At 44.7% G+C, this 17499-nt stretch overlaps 1 protein-coding gene across 3 annotated transcripts in view; it reads right to left on the bottom strand.

Moving 5' to 3' along the window:
* The window catches only part of MAP2 (microtubule associated protein 2), a 70201-nt gene that overhangs the window by 45992 nt on the left and 6710 nt on the right, over positions 1–17499 (bottom strand). For all 3 annotated transcript variants that reach the window (XM_030454177.1, XM_008504928.2, XM_008504927.2), the window contains exons 2-3: positions 4819–4932; positions 2609–2686 (exon numbers count right to left, since the gene is read on the bottom strand). In XM_030454177.1, coding sequence (XP_030310037.1) covers positions 2609–2686; positions 4819–4932 — 192 coding nt within the window. The remainder of the gene's footprint in view (positions 1–2608; positions 2687–4818; positions 4933–17499) is intronic.

Below are 17499 nucleotides of genomic sequence, written 5' to 3' on the forward strand. Positions count from 1 at the left end.
TCCTTTCTCTCATGAAATACACTTGACCCACAAACCTCTCTGTCTTTCCTACCTTTTCTATTTTTTTTAATTTGTGCTTGCTGCATGGCTGGCCACATCCACCTTTGTCATGTCTACAGCAGTGATTTCCTTCCTAGGATGACTGAAGGAGTCTCCTTTGGATTCAGAGGAATTCAGACACACACTGACAAGTGCACGGAGAGAAGGGGAGCAAAGGAGGTCTGAGGCAGATGTGCACACACAGCGCTCACCTTTGTTCAACATCTGCAGATTTGGATTAATTTCATAAATTGTATTCTACTCAGCAGAAAGACAGATAGACAATGTAAAGGTGCATGAGAATGGATAGCCACATGGTATAGGGAACTGGAGGTTTAAGCAAACACAGCTAAATTGGGTCAAACCCTTCTGAGACTTACTCTTCTGAATGGGAGCTTTGCCTAAATAAAAATGACAGGTCTGGCTCACTCAAGTCAGCAAAAGCTCAACTTATCACAGAAAATTAGTAGCACACTCTCTAACACAGACCAGAGCATAAGATTTCTACCGCCATTAACCACATTAAATTTACAACAACAACATTGATATTTTGGGGAAAAGCAACATAATATACTTCTGGTGAGATTTTTTTCAAGAAGTTCCTTCTGTTCATCAACCAACTCTACTGTGATTTCCAGTTTCAGAGCTGGACATAAACAAAAAGTTTCCATCGTGCATTAATGACTCAATACCTAATTTCTGTCCACACTTCCCTTACAAACACTTTTAGGATTTATACAGGCCATCTGCTCAGGAAAAAAAGGGCTGAATCAGAATCATGTAATGGAAAAGTCTCCATTCACTAAAGTTAAAGGAAATTATTTATTCAAATATTTTTAAAAGTGGTGGAATTGTGTAAATCATCAAAATGTCTCCCAAACACTGACTTTTGAGTCCTTGCAACCACCCCTGTGGGGATAGGTAAAGAAGTGCTGTTACATTAACACAATTCTACATGCAAGGGAAGAGAAAAACAACGATGTTAAATGACTTGCTGAGTTATATGCACAGCTGGAAACAGCAGGGTCTGGTAGTACATAATAACTTTGAGTTGTATATAGTGTTTTGCCACCTTCTTGTGTTAATACAACCAGCAAAATGGTGTCTGTTTGCTTATGGAGCAATCTACAACCTCCTGTCAATTAACCAATATGAATACTTTACTAAGTTCTAAACCACATGTAAATAATCCTGACAGAAACAGCACACAAAGAGAATCCTCAACCAAGGATGCATAATGTAAGAACCTTGACATTCGCCCAAAAGGGAAGAATTTTACTGTGACATGAAATACCAAAAAGCATTTGCTGAGTTAGTCATGTGAACAATATGTTAAAAAATAGTGGTAAAAGCCTTGGAACAATTGTAAAAGCCTTTGTTAATGCCTCACTAGCTTCCTTTTCATTTAGTAGTTTTGACTGCCATTACAGCTCTTGGTGATCAGAGTCTAGGAACAATGCAGATTTTTTTTTTAAAAAACACAACCAATTAACCAGAATTTTTACTGTTTACTACCTGCATCAAGTAAGTATTTCCAATACAGTGGAATTAGAGCCTGCAATTGTCTCAAAAATTACTGCAGAATGGAACCTGCCTAATTGCAGTGTCCTGATAAGCTGAGCATCAGACTCTGTGAGAACATGAAATAGGAACTGTCCACTTTCAAAATTAATAGAGGCTCTGTGTTAAAATACCAACAAAGTTTGTTAAGCAGGTGGTAAGAAATTGTTGTCATGCACTTATTTAATGAAAAGAGAAAATGCTAAATGAAAATAAATGGACACATAAAAATGCTTTTGCCATGGCAGAGTTCAACTGACAGTCCCCTGGAGATTTGGAACCCAAATCCTTCCTTCATATCCTCATGGAAAGGCTCGGTTTTAACACACTGCTGTCTGCCTATACTGCTGGCATTTATATTGATGCAGCAATCTTCTCCTGCTGAAGAAAGCACTGACACACTTTGTGACAACTTCACAGGCTCCTGCACTCTGTGTACAGAACCCCCAATGCACCAAGACCTTGAAGCATGAATTACAGGTTGAGGAACAAAGAAATGATCTGACTCTGAATCTCCTTGCTTTATGCATTTAAGATTCCCAAAACAAAGCTAATGATTATTAACCCCCCCCCCCCCAAAAAAAAACAAAAACAAAAACAAACAAAAAAAACCAAAACACAAGAACAAAAACCAACCAAACCCCCCAAAAAACCCCAAAGCAGCCAAACAAATCCTAAGAAAAGCAAGATGTCCTGAATCACAGTTTTGGTGACCACAGGAGACATCTTGACTTATATTGCATATAACAGATAAAAAGGTGAGCATCACCATCTTTTTGTCTTTAATGTGGATGTACTTATCACATCCTGTCAGTTACCTCTGTGCATGAGTCTACCTTATCCATGTATGGCAGCTGGTTGGCAGATGGGGAGTTATTGCTGGGGAATGCCTTATCTTTTCACATGAAAGTGCAGAAAGTATCTCCATTTTCTGATACCCTCATGCTTTAGATTCATGTCTCAGCCCTCTGCTGGCAGCTGTGCTCTGCAACATCCAGGAGACCCTTACCTTCCTCCAGAGCTCCAGTCTGCTCAGAAGCTGGTGATGGAGGTGGGGAAGGAGGCAGGTTGGCTGACTCTTCAACTGCTAGAAATTGAACAGTGAAAATGAGACAGGACAGTTAATTCCAGGGAGACTGATGCTTGATGTAAGCTGCAGTCAGCCTGATCTGTCCAATTGAAAGAATTATTTAATAGGGACTTGTGTCTAGTGGATTTTCAGATAGACCATTTCAGAATAAATGGACTTTCAAAATTATAATAAAAAGGATTATTTTTTCAGACGGTATGAATAATTTTTAAAATTCTGGTCACAGAGTACAATAAAAAAATCAAGTACAAAATTATCTTTTAAATCCATATTGCCACTCAAAAAACCTTCAGTCACCCAAAGCAACAACAATAAAGCATCAGAGCATAAGAGAGTTTATAAATTTACACTGACTATCAAAACCTGCCATCTAATCTCTTCAATTTACCTTGAATACATGCACAATAAGCATTCTGCATGGTTTTTTTTCTTTCCTTCTGCTGAGCTCAGGGTTAATCACAGAATACATGCAAATACTTCTTGTCTAGATACAAAACAGCAGTGAAATCGTAGATGCACTTAGCCAGGGTTTTACATTCATTTCCAGTCATGAGACAAGATGCTGAAACCAAGTCATGTTTTTTCAATCATTTAAATTCAAGCATGATGAAATCCTAAACAGTTTCTTAAATGAACTCAGCATAACCTCTGCATCTCACTTAATACCAATCACTTCAAGAATTTTTTTTCTTTGAAAGCAGATCCATTACTGGGGCTTAGGCAGTATTTTTACAGATAGGTAGGCCCCAGTTTCAAGGCCCCAGCAGAATTTCCCAGGCTGTATCCTACTGACTTCAGTGTGGTCTGGAGGAGAACCTTATGTGACTTGTCCTTAAGATGTGCTGTCCAGGAACAGAGTAGATACACCTTCATCAGAAAGCAGTTCCACCCATGGTTATTTAATGGACTGAGGATGTACTTCCCACAGGATCTTTAAAATGTCTGTTCTAACTAGAGGGAACTGAATATCCATTTTGCCTCCCCAAAGCCCTAGGGAAGCAATCTCTGCTTAAATATGTATGAAGTGTTTTGCAGAACTGGGGTCTACCATGTAAAACTGAATGTCTGTAAAGATGAGAATTACCAATATCCCTGATGCCGTTCAAAATTAATTTAATGAAGCTGAAGACCTTGGGAACAAAATTTCTAACATGTTCTCTAAATTACTCATTGACTTCAATTCATTCCTAAGCAGGGTCCAGCCACTGTACTAAACAAAGCAGAGTGCCCTCAGGGAAAACACCACAAGGCATTATTTTGATTTGATCACAACGTACATGCACTCAGGAGTACTTATCCTGGGGCAGGCTTGCAAGACTTGCCCTTCCTCAGGACAGAGTAAGGTCTTTCTCTGCCCTTGGTGTGTATGTTTTGAGCTGCTGTGGAAGTTTTCTGGCAGGAAGGAAGCACTGTAGGTATGAATGGCTGTAAATTTACTTTTAAATATATATGTGTATATATATATACATACACACAAGCATACTTTCAGAGACATATTTCACAAAGGAGCCAGCAGGAGGATGGGGGCACAGCATGGACCACTGGCAGTGGTACCATTCCAAGTTTGGACCACTGGCATTCACTTCTACCACAGGTAGCCCCCTCTCCTACAATCTCCCCTCACCCTGCTAACACCCCTCCCACCCTCACCTGGTGTACCCTCTTCCTCTCTGCTTCCCACTGAGGTGCTCCTCCTCCACCTTTTTGAGTAGCTACCACCCAGCCAGCATAACCTCCCCTTTCCCATGCCTCTCCTCTATCTTTGGCTTCTCAGACATTCACCTTTCTCACTCCCATTGTACAGGGCTGAACACGAAGGGGCTGCAGGGTCCCACCAAACATGATGCTGAAGCCCCTATCCCCAAATTCCATTCACAGCCATGCCACTCAGGAGTCAGAATCCAGGTGGAGAACTGCTGCTGGAGTAAACAGTGAACCAGGCAGTCCCAGGGCTGTGAAAACTGGGGTAAAAAGGATATCCCTATTTGTATATGGTGCCAGCATTAATCCAGTGGTGCTCCAGTTAGCCCATGACCATAACACACAGCTGCAACTGTTTTTTAGTACTTCACAAACATATAATACCTGCAGACACAAGGGTACTTTGAATATTCTTTGTCTCATTTTACCTATAGGTAGTGGTCCAGGTTGATCTTTGTGCTGGGCTTCTTTTTCCTGTTCACCTTTTAGGACTGCTACAGCTTCAGCTGTTACTACTTGTACTATCCTTGCAGACACTTCTTCTGTGGCAGCAGCAAAGTTAGAAAAAACCAAAGAGAATTATGATAGTGAGAACAATGAATTAAAATTATCAAGATTAGTTTAAACAACAAAAAATAGAGGATGACTTAATCCATTTTTTAAAAGTAATGTTTTTTTCTTGAAATATGAGCAAATCATTAAAACTAAAACAGAAGGATCAAATATTCCAGAGATCTCAGTGGAAAATGCTGAGTATTCATATAGACCAAGATCCCACCACTTACAGGAAGATGCATGCAGCATCCTTAATAAATGTTCTCTCCATTAGGAACAATGTGAAGCAACTGCAAAATTTTAAGGTGATAATTTATTAAATGTCTAGAAAATCATTTTGCAGGTACTATTTTGCAAGCAGGGGTGGAATGGCCAGATGAGTAATGGCATTTCTTGACATTTAATATACAGATTGAGCTGCATTCTTACATGCACTTTGGATGGGGTTTCCACCTCATCAGCACAATTACTATGCATCAAAGGCACTTCCCAGACAAACGTCTATGCTGATAAAGGGCTTGAAAAAGAAGAGCCAAAAATCATTTTTCTATGATTAAAATGTACAATACACTTTGTCCTCCTCATCCCTTCCAAGACTGCAACACAAAGCTGTATTTAAACATTAGGCCTGAACATTAGGCAGAGGGACTGCAGAGGATAACATCAGCTGGGTGGGATGGGCTCTGGGGCCCTGGTCTGGGACAGAAGCTTGACCCCTAGATGCGACAGGACCCAAGATTCACCTTTCCCTCCCACCCTCTCCTGTGCGGTGAGCCCCAGAGGGACTGAACAGCCATGTGCTCTGGGGAGTGGAGAGTGGCAGTGGGGATCTTTCAGAGAGTAAATACTTTCAAACAGAGAAATGGTCTCCCATCTTGGATCTAGACCCACCCAAAGTGTAGTGAAATGCCACAGGCACACACCTGTGTGTTAGAAGTGACCAGAGAGGCTTCCTGCCTTTAAGATCCATCCACCTTTGATTGAAAAAATTAAGGAAGCAAGGGGTTGGTCCAGTAGAACCATTTACAAAAGAATTCAGAGGAAGGCAGAGGGCAGTGACCACCACTGGCTGAAGCCGACAGCACGAGATGGATAATAAGTCAGAACAACTACCAAGCAACAACAAGAAAAAAAGCTGAGTTAAAAAACCCCTGTCAGCTCAAGAATACAGGAGTATAAACTTGTCAAGGATAAATTCAGACTAGAAATCTGATGATGATGCTTTCCCACTGCCAGGGGTGTGATGTTCTGGATGTCTACCATAACAGCAGGAAATAACTCGATTTTGAGATGGAGCTCAATGCATTTACAAAAGGCACTACACAAAATTGAGGTTCCTGTAGCAGCAGGAGACTGCAAATGACAGCTCCTGTTCTCTGGTCCTCTCTTCAATGACATTCCCATAGTATGAGGAATCATTAAATAGACTTAAACAGCACTATAACCCCATAAATCAATCCTGCATGTGGCTAGGACCAAAGAACAGGGATATTGATTGAGAGCCCACCAATCTTCCCAGCTGCCTCTCAGGGACTGCATCTCTGGGGCTATTTGAATTTCTTCCATTCGCATGCCTGCTGAATGCTGGGGGTGCTTCTTGGCACTCTTGGTTCCTTCCTCATGTGAGAAACAGGACACAGATACCTCCCAGGCCTTCCCAGACCATCTTGTGCTGCTGCTGTTGCAGAGCATTGGGGACTGGACATAAAAGGTCCCCTGGAGTCATTACAGGTCTTGATGATTCCCCACGTCCCCACATGCAGATTGCAATATCAGAAGAAACTGGGAGAAAAAACCTGTGCTGTGGCCCATCGTGGTGCCTGTCCCACACTGTGCTGCAGCCCCTTGCAGGGGGGGGACACATGGGTAGCAAGCAAACCACTCTCCCATAAAGCATCCTTCAATCCCTGGAATATCCCTGGTCAGAGCATCACCCCAACAGCTTCAGAGAGCGTGGAGAAGGGCACAGAGCTTTGCAGAGCATCACAGATTCCAAAGACCCCATACCAATCATCCCCAGCACTAGTTTACACCTGGAGGATGTGACACATGACCCATCCACCAAAATTTCCATGAATCACAACACTACTGACAGAAGTGACATCATCAAGGCTGTACTGTTAGCTCAGATTAACAAAGACTTAATCAAGAAGACTATTAGGAGAACCAAATTTTAAAGCTTATTTCCAAATGGAAATTTTAAGAAAAGGCTTAGTTTTTCAGATACAGAATATTCAATTGTGTACCACATTTAGTACCCTGGAGCACACCCAAAGAAATCCACTCAGTCACCTCTCTTCATCAACCAAACTACTGCAAGCCTCCTCCCAGCAAGGTAAGACAAATGCCCAATAAAATGGTCTCCTTTGTTACACAACTCGTATTTGTTCACACCCAGACTGGTTCTGGAGTGGAAACGGGCTCTCCAGAGCTAGAAGACAGTTCCCACTCTCTCAGTTCTCTCTCTGATTTAATTTTTTTGGGACTAAGATTATGTTCCAGAAGGAGATACAGCTTGGGGTGAAAGACTATCTCCTGAAAAAGGGAAATGACAACTTAAGGCTATACAAAATAACTAATTCAAAATACAAATGGCCTCTGGGTTTTGGGTGGAGGTTGTTTGCTTTTTTTTTAATCAAGAAAGGCTCACTTCTGAATGCTCTCTTGATGGATATTTTGGGTGACATAGGAGGCAGAGGCAGTTTGCCAGAAGAGCAGTGCTTTTGCTATACATGACTGCTGCAAAAGGACAGACATTTTTGTACTAATGGACACTATAAATAGCAGATCCAATGGGTAAGTCAAATCCTCACAGGGCAGCTACTGAGACTTTTCATAGTTTCCTTCTGGTTCAGTTAAAGTTCAAGGAAGCCTAAAGTGAGAGAGAGACAGAGAGAAAGAGGGAAAGAGAGGAAGGAAGAGAGAGAGGAAAGAGGAAGAGAGGAAGGGAAAGAGGGAAGGGAAAGAGGGAAAGGGAAGGGGAAGGGAAAGAGGGAAAGAGGGAAAGGGAAGGGGAAGGGAAAGAGGGAAAGGGAAGGGGAAAGGGAAGGGGAAGGGGAAGGGGAAGGGAAGGGAAGGGGAAGGGGAAGGGAAGGGGAAGGGAAGGGGAAGGGGAAGGGGAAGGGGAAGGGAAGGGGAAGGGGAAGGGGAAGGGAAGGGGAAGGGGAAGGGTTAACTCGCTTGGATGCCAGGAAAGTTCTTCACAGCCTAAAACCTTCGGCTTTATTAAATATACTTTTGCTTGCAAAGATTTATTTATTTTCCCTCTCTTTAAGTAGGTACATATTTGCTGACTCTACTTCATGCCACAAAACCAGCACAGAACAAATGACAAGTAACACCAACTATATGTTTCTCAAAGGCAACAAGACCTTGGCTTCACATAAGATTCCAGCACAACAAAGGAAAGCAACATGGCTTTCCTTTGCATTTTGCAGAGGCAAATGCTGTTCCTTTTTACCAAGATGTCAGGACACAAATTGAGTCTCCCAGATTGATTTCAGGGAATGAGGTGCTCAAAATTAGAGGTGGAACTTGAATGTGATGTCTGTGGCAGAGAGGAGACATTGTGAAAGATTCCCAGCATGAGCTTTCAGAAACCCCTTGAGAAGGGACAGGCTGAGCTGAGAGGTCAGGAGCTCACAGACAGAGGGACAGTGCTTTCCCCACTCCCTGAAGGTTGTCACTTCAGACTGAGCTCTGACAGGGCTGTCAGGTCGAGCCTGCCCAGCTGCTGCTGGTGGGAAGAGAGGACTCTGTCCTGCTGAGAGGGCAGGCACCTGCCTCGGGCACTGTGCTAATTTAAATCAAAGTTACAACTCAAACCAATAAGCACTCTCAGCTCCTGGTTTTGAAAGCCAGCCCAATTCTACAAACCTCAGCCCCCAGTGTGCCCATCGGGGGCATCTGGAGTCTGCCTGCCTCCCAGATAAGTCAGGGACACAGATGCTTTCAGAGCACTGGGATGCACATGAGATGCTGAACCAGCTGCTGACAGTCCAGGGAGTCACAGTCTTCCCTCTTTGATGAGTTTAGAAGGCTTTATGCCTTGAAAAGCTGCTGCCCCTCTCATAGGCACACTCAAGGGCACAAGAGCTGCCCAGTCAGAACCTCCATCCCAGCTTACTCAGGCACCCAGTTTCAGCTCAAGGAGGAGTCATCCAGACTCCTTCCAGACTCTCTCTTCTTCACTGACAGACTCATCCAGGGGCTGTTCAGTGAGGTTACATCCCAAAGCATGGCCACAGCAGAGACAAGGATCTGGGATTAGACCCTGCAGAAAGCCAAGATATTGTTTTAAAGCCCTCCTTCATTTCCTATTGATGCTGCTGCAGTTGCCAAAGGACTGCAGATGTCTCCACTGGCACCTGAATCCATTACCTACAGTATTTCATGCCCCAGGAAACCTTTCCAGGCCATTAAGTTGTCGGGGTTTTTTTACACTCAGGTTTATCAGTCCCAGACACAGATGTAGGGATGGTGGCAAGAGTGTGTTTAAAAAGGTGTCTGAGCTCAGAAAACTGCTAGAAATAATTGGCAACTTTAAAGGCAAGAGCAAAAATTAGCTTTGTGACACATCTCCGTAATGATGTGTGGTGTCTCTTCCCTCTGTGCCCTTTTTAATGGTTTTCATTCAGCCTTGGGCACTTTTTCTCTTCCAGCTTACCGTAAGCTCAGGCTCAACCCATTGAGGAGCTGAGTTTGCTCTGAACACCACTTCCTAGGTGAAACTGCTCAGGCTCAGATATTTGCCACTGACAGCCCTCACCCAAGCAGCACTGTTTATCTCCTCTCTTTCCCTCTATGCCCCTCTATTATTCCAAGGATGTTTTTTGACAGGAGAAGCTTCCTGTGAGCAGGGCTCCTGCATCTTCCTGCCTCACAGGGATGCTGCTGGCATAGGAGCCAGGGCTGGTACAGCTCTCCCCTGGACTGGAGGGCTTCTCAGCTCACACTACAGCATCAGTGATATCTCAGGATAGAGTCACCTCAGTCAGAGCAGAGTTTGTCACCTCAGCATTTCTTCTCCTCCCCTGACTGTACTCACCCATATTTTATTACCCCCATCCAGCCACCCATCAATTGCTGCTTCCCACCCAAGCACCCATTCCACAGCAACAAGGACAGCTCCTCCTAAAAAGAAAAAGCTTTGGCTTTATTAAATATACTTTTGCTTGCAAAGATTTATTTTCCCTCTCCTTAAGCAGGTACATATTTTCTGATTCTACTTCATGCCACAAAACCAGCACAGAACAAATGACAAGTAACACCAACTATATGTTTCTCAAAGCAACAAGACCTTGGCTTCACGTAAGATTCCAGCACAACAAAGAAAAGCAACATGGCTTTCCTTCGCATTTTGCAGAGGCAAATGCTGTTCCTTTTTACCAAGATGTCAGGACACAAACTGAGCCTCCCAGATGGATTTCAGGGAATGGGGTGCTCAAAATTAGAGGTGGAACTTGAATGTGATGTCTGTAGCAGAGAGGAGACATTGTGAAAGATTCCCAGCATGAGCTTTCAGAAACCCTGGACTGGAGAGCTTCTCAGCTCACACTACAGCATCAGTGATATCTCAGGATAGAGTCACCTCAGTCAAAGCAGAGTTTGTCACCTCAGCTTTTCTTCTCCTTGCCTGACTGTAGTCATCCATATTTTATTACCCCTATTCAGCCCACCCATCTACTGCTGCTTCCCACCCAAGCACCCATTCCACAGCAACAGGGACAGCTCCTCCTAAAAAGAAAAAGCATTTCACATCCCCACAATTTTCCTGGGACTTTTCCCAGCCTGGAGCAGCAGCATCCCTCACTCTTTCTAGCAACAGCTCTGATCCCACCAGGGTGACAGTGGATCCAGAGTTTGCTGTAGCCATGGAAGTTGCCATCTGGTCTCTGTAAGGCAGAACTTGTTGAAAGCATAAACAAAGTTTAATGTGCCGGAACTGCTCGGCACAACAAATGCTCCAGGAGAAAACCCAAGGAAAGAGATGAAAAGAAGGGACGAAGAGGAGGAGACTGAAAATCATGTCAAAACTTCCCATGCATTCACAGTGACAGCCCTCAGACATCTAGAGAGAAAAATTACCAGCGAGCTCATAACTGAGGCATAATCAAAGGGTAATTACCGCTCCTGGAGCACTGAGGCTAAAAGAGATAAAGAAAGATGCAAACAGATGGGAAGGACAAAATAATATGTTTCATTAATTGTGCTACATTTTAGGGAAGGAACACAGGCAGAGCCCAGCAAAAGGATTAGCTACAAGTCTGCCTGCAGAATTGGGAAAACAAAGCCATTTCAGTCAAAATGTGCCTGTCAGAAACCTCAGTGGGGTGCAGAGCGGTTGCCACGGTAACCAGCGCTAATTGTTGGCACAGCCCAACAATGTCGGCAACAAAAGCACAGAGCAACCTGCGCTGCGGAAAGACACAAAGTGGCTATTTGCTACCCTTGACAATCTGAAAAGCGAACGGGACCTATGGATTTTTTCCCCCCTGGGCACGGCAATTCCGAGTGCAGCAGGAGTAGGAACCAAAAAGCTCTTCGATTTGTTCAGAGGCATTAGCCAGGCCCCCGAGGACAGATCCTGATTCACACTCAGCTCCCCTGGAAGCTGTGGACGACGCTGATTCTGAGTCAAGACTGATGAAACACTGGGGACAAAAAGCCCTGTGCTTCACCCAGTGACCTTGCTGACACATTTGTCACCGGGATTATGACTACTCTAAATACTGCTTTTTGCACCTGGGCTAAAAGAGAAAGGCACAGCAGCATATGAATAAGTTACGTAAAACCCAAATAATGCCAACGGATTAGTGCTTGCAATTGAAGAAAAAAGCAGTAACATAGCTTTACAGAATTCAAATATTTGCTTTCAAATGGCTTTCGTGAGTATAAATATTTTGCCCTAAGTAGGCCCTTGATCTAGATGTTGGCAATATCAACAGTAATTGGCAGGAGGTATGAAGGCAAATAATGGGAACACTAGCGTTTAAATTAAATGAAACTGCAGCACAATTGACAAGTATCATTTTCCTAATAAACCTGTTGACTTAAGCTACAGTACCATCAGTGAGGATAGCGACAGATTAATTTAATAACCAGGATTTGCCAGCTAACCAACTGAACAGGTCAGAAAAGGCTTGTGCTAGGGAAAAGAAAAGAGCTTTGATAGTTTAATGCATTCAGACCCAAAGGTATGAAGATGCAGCCTTCCTTTGGGCACACACATCAGAAGAGCACGTACAGGGGAGCTACAGCCTACCCAACACAGCAGGTTCAACCCCTGCCCAGCCCCACAGCAAACTGCTTGTGCCTCTGTGTTTTGGGGTACTTCAGGTATTTAACAACCCCTCCTATCTTCTCCTTATACTCAAGATTGTGAATCTGAACCATCATTACCCAGCCCCTTAACACACCTGCTGTATAGCACAGTACAAGCACAGATACACATCCCGGCTGCAGCACAGCTGTGTCAGAGCCCTGGTGCAAACAGGAGGAGGGAAGGGCAGCTTTCCGTGCACCCCAACTGCTCTGTGGTGTTTAGGGAAGCAGAAGCCTGGCACTCCTGGCCTTGGAACACTTCCATGCTGTCTGTGTGTACTTCAGCTCCACCACCTGCCTGCCTTTCCTGACAACCTTCAGCAAGAGAGCTGGACAGACAGTCCATACCTCCACGGCAAGTGGCAAAATCCAAAGTAAACTTGTGCTAGGAGCCAGGAGCAATTCGGAAAGCTCTGGCCAGCCCCTCCTCCCCAGCACACGTTCCTCAGGCAGAGCCTCTGCCACACTGCCCAGCAGCTGTAGAGCAAATCCCCAAGGGACCAGTCCCCACACCCCTTCTTGAAATATGGAAGTCTCTTAGAAAGGAGTCTTGAAATGTCAGCTCAGTAAAGCAATGCTTTATTGAGTACTCACTTAAATGAGCACTCATTACTGCAAATACTTGCTCCATGTGCATCTCCTGAGTCGGATCTTAAGTCTTCCTCGTGCAACAAAATATTTACTGCCGTCAGCATTTCCCAGCCTAGTCAGAGGTGAGAAAAGCTAATCCGTTCTGTTCTGTCTGATGCATTTGCAGCACCATTTACAGACAACATCAGGACAATGCAGCGAGGTCCTGCTGCCTTTCCCAGGATTTGGTATCAGCCAGAAACATCACCTGCATGTACGAAGCATCTCTATCTGTCTTTCATTGAAACATGAACTATGTAGGACTTGTGCTGAAGAAATCACTTTGGCTTCAAAAGAAAGAACTGGATCTTTAATCTTCTGAGTGTGAGTAAATACATGAAACAGGTAACTCACTTTTAAATCAATATGTGTTTTGAACTTCAGTATAAGTTGAGATTTTGAACAAAAAGACTTTTAAGAACCCCCACAGAAGCCAATGGAGGTTCAGCCACCTCCAGCAGGTGACATGTGCTTTAAAGTTCATTTTTAGCTCCTTTTGTTCTGATTTTAAACTTTTTACTCTATTTCCTGCGATCCCTCTCAAAAAAAAAAAAAAAAAAAGAATTCAAAGCTGTGTGAACTCTGCTGAATTTAAGTTTAAAATTAACATCAACCTGTGCATACACTGTGGGGCATTTCCAGTGGGGCCTGTTTCAGAAGGACTCAAAGAGCACTCTGTCAAGGCACCAGAATTTTGGTTCACCCCATCAGGGGGTACAGTAACACACAAACCACAGCAACCCCCTGCCCTGTTCACCCTGAGCTTTGCTGCTTGTTCCCCTGCATAACCAGCTCTGCAATGCAGCACCAGAGGCAGAGCTCACATCTTCCCAGTCCCACACCTGTGCCTAGGCAGATGTCCTGTTCCTGAGGAATGCTCTGGTGTACTTACAAGAGAACACAAGTGAGGATGTTCCCATGGACAAGGGGAGCAGAACAGGTCCCACGTCACATAAAAAATGAACCAAGTCCTGCAGAGGCGGTGAGGGGATTTTCAGAGCAGTCCTCAGCCCTGAGGATGGCAGCTCTGCCATCTCTGCCCTCCCTCCTGGCACTGCCCCAGCAGACAGCAGTCCTGTCTCTGCTGGGTCATTGCCTCTGCCCAGGACTCATCCCTGGCTGCACACACACACAGGCTGCTCCCATCCACTCCTGCCTGTCCCAGGAGACTACTGGCCCACACCTCCAAGTGGACAAAATTACTAGCAAAGAGAAAAGTGCAGCTCCTCTCGAAGAAGGAGGACATGAAAGATGCACATAAAAAAATCCCCAGCGCACCACCTGAACTACCTCTTGAGCTTTTCCTGACAGATCTTCTATGGGCACTTAAACAGCTGCAAGCCTTAAACAGCAGAAGCCTTTTCCTTCTCGCACATGCACTACAAGGCTATGGATGAAAACACTTCAGGTACGTCAGCAAGACTGCCACATCTATGCAGTGTTGGCAGCTGACACTTCTGCTTTTATTAACATTTCTGTCTCACCAGATGCACGGGCTCATGCACAGAGGAGCCAACTGTAAATTAGTTTTATCATAACTGCCACAGGCTACATGGGTGGCTGGGAGCTGTACCAAACTGATCATACATCACTGGGAATCAGTCTCAAGGAAAGAAATAGGAACAAAAGAGGGAAATACCTGGAGTTTATTTTCCCCTCCCAGAGTATGTCGTGACACTGATTTTCATGAAGTATTCAATTTACTCAGTGAAAATGACTCCCTAGGAAGCAGCTAACAGGTTTTCCTGCCTTGGAGATAATGTTATCTCACTGTTATTTTTTCACATACTGCATGCAACCGAAGTTGAAGTATTAAGGTTTTTGACCAGGTATTTTCCACATGTAGGAGAAGGGCTTGCTCACACAATCTGGGGTGCCTTGAATTCCCTGCACTTTTTGCATGCCACGAGGAATGCCTCAGTAATAACAAACTCCCCAAAACTACCAAGACTGCAGTTTTAAACCCTTACTTCAGAATGGGCTTTCCAAGCACCACAGACCCTGCTCTGTAGTCAGTCTGTCAAACAGCACAAGAAAATGTAAATGTTTTGTTCAGCATCTCTCCCCAGGAACAAATGACAGCATCAACACCACCACAAAGCCCTCTCATATTGAGTCCTGCCTTTGATTTTCCACATCAACCTTTTCCCAGCTGGTACAGACAGCATCAGAGCTCATAAGCCAGCTAATGCCAGCTGCTTTATGCTGGTTTCCATCCTTTCAGCTGGCAAAGGCATGCAAACCTGTGCTAATGAACATTGTAAGGATTTAACCTAAAGTGAGCAGTTAATCTACCAGTAGCAACTCCACAGAACAGAAAAAAAACATAAACCAAAACACCAGTACACATTAAGTTTTGCTGTTCTTGCTCAAGAAATGATTATGCAGCATGAGAAGAGATTCTTTCTTCCTCTATATTTTAACATTAGAGATTAGAACAGCAGGAAAGAAAACAACAGGAGGGTTGTCCTTGGTTTCCTTCTAGTCTTTCCTCTGAGTTCCTCATTCAAATTAAAACCCAGATTGCCTCTGCTTTCCAATTTTAATACAGATTTGCTCATAAGGGTTAGTCGAACCAAGAAATTTACATCTGTATCTCTCACACATGTAGTTTGCACTGTAAACACACCCCAAACCACTGTGCCCTCTTCACTGCCAGGGAAGTTGCGCCCCTGTACGGAAAGCGGAGTGAGGTCCCTCCCAGTCTCTCTCCTCACCTATCCTGTCTTCCCTCCCCTTGAGAAGCAAACACTGGAGAAAAAGGGAAAAAAATTAAAATCCTCCTGTCCCTTGTCAGACAGCCTGGCTGTGGCTCAGAGCTGCTGTGCACTCCTGAATGCTAAGTTCCCAGGCTACATACTTTCTCTCAGAGGAGTTTAAAGAGAGATCTCGCCCGGCACAGGGATGGGTTGGCATGGCAACGTGGGAGGAACAACTCAGCCATGCTCTCACTCCTTGCGGGAGAGCAATCCCTATGGACTCATCCCTGTAAGCGATCTGATGGCCCATACCCCTCCCAGCCCCTCTGACCTCCATCAGAAGTAGCTGTGCCTTGCACTAAGCCAACCTGTGGGCACCAGGGCTGGGAAGGTCACCAAGTCACCACTGCAAACATTCTTAAGGAGGAAAGAGCATGAAGAGATTTGCAAAGCCTGAGGGTGAGCAGGTTGATGACAGTGGCTCCGGGCTCTTCTGCTCCATGGGGTATGAGATCTTGAGAGCTGATGGCTGCCTGTGAGGGGCACCAGCACATCCCCAGCTGTCAGCTAAGAACCTGCTGCTTCTCTTCCAATGTGACTTTGGAAAAGAAGATGACATTTTAGCTCTGCTTGAAACAAAAGCAGCTGTGTGTCTGAAAAACAAGGTTCTGTTGTTTGGTAATGAGCCTTCCTCCAAAATTTCCTGCTCTCAGAAAAATGGAATGGGAAATTATATGCTGGCACAGTCCCCAGTTATATCACTTTCCAGCTGCAATTGCAAAGACCACTGCCCACTGCAAAATATTGCCCAGTGCTCCTGTATGTGTTCATGCTGCCATCCTGGGGAAGTAGACCATGATGTCCTCCCTTTGGACATGAGATGGAAGAGCCACCAAGCTGCTCCTCTGTCATCTCTGCAAGGGGCAGTGGGCAGAAGTCTACAGAGATGCCTCCCTGCACAGGACAGAGCTACAGCAGAGCCTCAGCTTTCCTGCCTGACCCGAGGTAGCTCTCTATCCACCTGTCTTATACAAGCCTTGTCTACCTTCCAAAATTTAGAAATACACAAGCTGTCTCCTGCCACACACTGAAAAGGACTTTGGGGCACAGGGGGTCAAGATCCAAAACAGGAGTCAGGATTTACAGCCCCCAAACCATCAGCCAAACGTCGATTGGGGGGGGAGGGGGGGGGGGGAGGAAAGACAGACAAGGAGCAAACTTTTGTCCACAAAAAGGGGAGACAAAACCGAAAATTTATCTCCCAGAAGGTGTTCTGAATTTGATGTATCCTTCAGCAGCAACAGCTATCCTGGCTATAGCAGCCACAGGCCTTATCAAAAGGCACCTTCAACAGACAGCGCCCCTGGCATACAGCCTGCTCTACCTGTGTGCTGGAACAACATGTTATGAAAGAGATTTCCTCCATTTCTTGGCTTCACTGCTCCATGTTGCATCTGTGAGGCTTTAATTGATTACATTTGCTGGGAACACTGACAGCACCAAGGGAGCTCTGGTTGCCAGGCCAACACACACTCACAGGCATTTCACTCTCACTCTTTAAGGAAGCACAACTGCTTATGCAATTCCCTCTTAGGATGCTCAGACTGTAGCAAGACCGTGGTGTGACCCTGGGGGTGCCCTACACAGGGACAGGAGCTGAATTTGATGATCCTGATGGGTCCCTTCCAACTCCGCATATGCTGTGATTCTATGATTAAGAAAACACCAAAGTGACACAAAACCCCAAAGGGGAGCCCAAAGGGCTGGCTGATGACTTCTTTTGGCCAAAGGCTGACATGGTACAGTGCAGCAGTTGACTGCACTACAGTGTTGTTCCTCCACATGGTTTGAAATAGAGGTTTCAAAAGAGAATCTGAACCACATGCTGACATTTTCAGTTTT

The sequence above is a fragment of the Calypte anna genome, chromosome 7, assembly GCF_003957555.1.
Source record: "Calypte anna isolate BGI_N300 chromosome 7, bCalAnn1_v1.p, whole genome shotgun sequence".
Classification (NCBI taxonomy): domain Eukaryota; kingdom Metazoa; phylum Chordata; class Aves; order Apodiformes; family Trochilidae; genus Calypte; species Calypte anna.